The sequence below is a fragment of the Hydra vulgaris genome, chromosome 14 (genome assembly GCF_038396675.1).
Source record: "Hydra vulgaris chromosome 14, alternate assembly HydraT2T_AEP".
Lineage (NCBI taxonomy): Eukaryota > Metazoa > Cnidaria > Hydrozoa > Anthoathecata > Hydridae > Hydra > Hydra vulgaris.
The window spans coordinates 33,367,509-33,370,885 of NC_088933.1; the positions used below are offsets into that span (position 1 = coordinate 33,367,509).

The 3,377-nt window shown below is 25.0% G+C and overlaps 1 protein-coding gene across 1 annotated transcript; it reads left to right on the forward strand.

Annotated features, from left to right (window-relative positions):
- The first annotated feature begins 210 nt into the window (after positions 1–210).
- On the forward strand, positions 211–579 carry LOC136091064 (uncharacterized). The gene has a single exon (XM_065818049.1). The coding sequence runs from the start codon at positions 211–213 to the stop codon at positions 577–579; it is 369 nt and encodes a 122-aa protein (XP_065674121.1).
- The last annotated feature ends 2,798 nt before the right edge of the window (positions 580–3,377 follow it).

The following is a 3,377-nucleotide window of genomic DNA, read 5'->3' on the forward strand; positions in this document are numbered from 1 at the left end:
AATGCTATTAAAGAAATAATTGGACAAAACAAATTAAAAATAATGTTATGCCAAAAAAAACTTTTAATTGACGGTGAAACAATATACGATAAAGCACATATAGCTGAAGAACTAAACAGTTTCTTCATAAATGTTAGTTCTAATTTAGCGCAAAGTATTCCTTTAACTTCTTCAACATTTGATTCTTATCTAACAAGTTCTAATTAAAAAATGAATGAGTCAAAGCTAAATATACGCGAGTTGCGGACTGCATTACTAAGCTTAAAAAGTAACAAAAGTGCAGGATCGGATAAAGTTAGCGTTAATATATTAAAATTAGTCTATGATATAATTGAACCATCTTCGTTTCATATATTCAATCAGTCACTTAAATCAGGTAAAGTTTCGGATAAATTAAAAATTGTTAGAGTAACTGCAGTATTTAAGTCTGGAGATGAGTCAGAACCCTCAAATTACAAGCCTATATCTGTATTGTCTTGTTTCTCGAAATTGCTTGAACGTATAGTGTACAATAGGCTGTGTAATCATTTAACTGAAAACAACATGTTATACAGTAAGCAATTGGTTAATCACCATTAACTTAAGTTAGTCACTTATCTAATGCTTTTAAAGAAGACGATTATACATTAGGAGTTTTCATTGATCTGTCGAAAGCTTTCGATACGGTGACTCATTCCATTCTAATAAAAAAAACTGGAATATTACGGAATAAAGGAGACAAACTTAATCTGGTTTGAAAGTTACTTTTCAAACAGAAAACAATTTGTACAATTTGAAAATTTAGAAACGACCAAAAAAACTGTATATTGCGGAGTCCCACAGGGTTCTATACATGGACCCTTACTTTTTTTACTATACATAAATGATTTGTCTTCAACATCAAACCTATTAAACTTTATTTTATTCGCAGATGACTCAAATTTTTTTTATTCTCACAAAAATATTGAAACACTTTTTACAGTAGTAAATGAAGAATTAAAAAAAGTAAATGAATGATTTATATGCAACAAATTGTCTTTGAATGCTCAAAAAACTAAATTTTCTCTTTTCCACAAACCAAGCAAAACAAAGGAAATACCATTTAATCTTCCCAATCTTTTGATGAATAAAACTAACATCAAAAGGCAAATATCTGTAAATTATTTAGGTGTGAACATAGATGAAAGCTATCTTGAAAAGTGAACTTAAATTCTATAGAAAAAAAAATTTCAAAAAGCATTGGCATGATCTATAGAGTTAAGCTACTTTTAAATTTTAAGTCCTTAAAAAGTTTATATTTTTCCTTTATACATAGTTACTTAACTTACGGCAACATCATGTGGGCAAGTAATAATTACACAAAGTTAAAAAAACTTTATAGCAAGCAAAAACATGCTGTTAGAATCATATTTGGATCTGGTAGAGCGGTTCCTTGTGAACCTCTTTTACGTGTAATTGGTGCCCTGAATATTTTCAAACTTAATATCCATCTTGTTATACTGTTCATGTATAAAACAAAATATGAACTGTCCCCCAAAATATTTGAAACTTATTTTAAAGTAATACACCATAAATATGCTACAAGATTTTCTGCTAAGAACTTTTAAAAATAGATCAGATATATAATTTAAAAACTGAAAACAATATAATTTAAAAACAATATAATTTAAAAACTGAAAAACAAGTTAATTATTTGTACTTTCGTAATTATTCAAGAGAAATAAAAAAAAAAAAAAAAAAAGTTTAAAATTTTTTGACAATAATCATTATCAAAAATCTTATTTTCTCGCTTTTTATTTAATTTTTTGTGCGTATTTATATACATAAAGTTATTATATATCCACTTTTACTTTTACCTTATCTAGTTATGATATTTTACTTTATCTTTTATATATTTTACTTGAAATATATATAAAGTTTTATATATTAACTTTTACTTTTACTCAATCTATTTATGATATTATGTATTTAACGATGTTTTACTTTATTTATTATATATCTTTTGTAAACATTCATTTAATTTTTCTTTTATGTTATACATTCTTGAAGCAACTTTGTAAAAATTATAAATTGTAACACGGTGCTTGGCGATAAGGCAAATATTGCCCTTTTCTTGCTCCGGCCATTAACTTAATTGTAAATTTATGGAAACTGTCAAATTTGTTAAACGGCAAAATAAAATAAAATAAAAAAAAAAAGCTATTTACGAGAACAAAATAAGTATTTTACGATCAATTTGAAATTTTATAAAGGTAGAGAGATTACTAAAACGTATTAAAACCAATGATAATTGATGTGAAAGTATTTTAATTTGATTTAAATCAACTATTTTTCCCCTAGAATCAAAAATTTGACATATTCTATGACAAGACTGTGTTGCGCTCATTTAAACAAAACAAAACGTTCATAATAGAAATTTAAAATATTGCCCGAAATATGAAATGTAAATATATTATTTATATTTGGACAATTTTTATATGGTTTCACGTTTCAAAGCCACAAAAACATAATACATCTTATTCAAGACTATAATAGATGCATGCTCGCTTTGAATAAAAACAAATGCGAATGTTTTAAAAATAGTTTTAAATAAAAAATATTGTATTTAAGTTAATTACTTAAATACAAAAAAAAATATTGTATTTAAGAAAAAAGAATAAAAATTGTTTTATTTGTTCAAAACCCTTCATTTTCGTTCACATGATACTTGTTAATTTGAAGGTTTAATGAATAGGTCGATTAGATACGAGTTTTTCATTTGCGTAATTGTAAAGTTTTTCTTCTTTTTTATACAAAATGATAAAAACGGTAAAGTTCCTTTTAAAAAAAAAGACCGAATAACGCCTAAAAACATGTCTGCTAAACTTTTTTCATAAAAGTTACACTGTTCAAACAAATTTATAAATCAAGACTTTATGTACTTTAATATTTACCTAAAATTTAAAAAAATTTTAAATTTGTATAGGTGTGCAGATGGTATAATATCCATTATAAAATAATTTGCTGTTATACAAAAAGACTTGTCTGCTGAAACAAGAAGGATGTTTTTCATTCAACATAAAACATTTTTGTTTCAATAATCGCATTCCCATCTATTTGTTAAGTACGGTAACAAAAAATAACAGTTTAAGTATAATTTTGATTTTTTTTTCACGAACAACAATGACTTTCTGTTGTCGCTTATAACATTGTTTATATATATAAAGAAAATGTTCCAATTTTTCTTTTACAACTTGATATTATTCTTCCACATTTTTTTTTCGTTATTTTAAAAAATTGTGATTATTAGTTTGACAATCTTGATACATTTCGTTTTCCCATTTTGATTCTTGCTCTTCAAATTTTGAAAATGTTTGCTCAATTTTTCAAACAAATTTATATTGTTTTTATAGTATTTT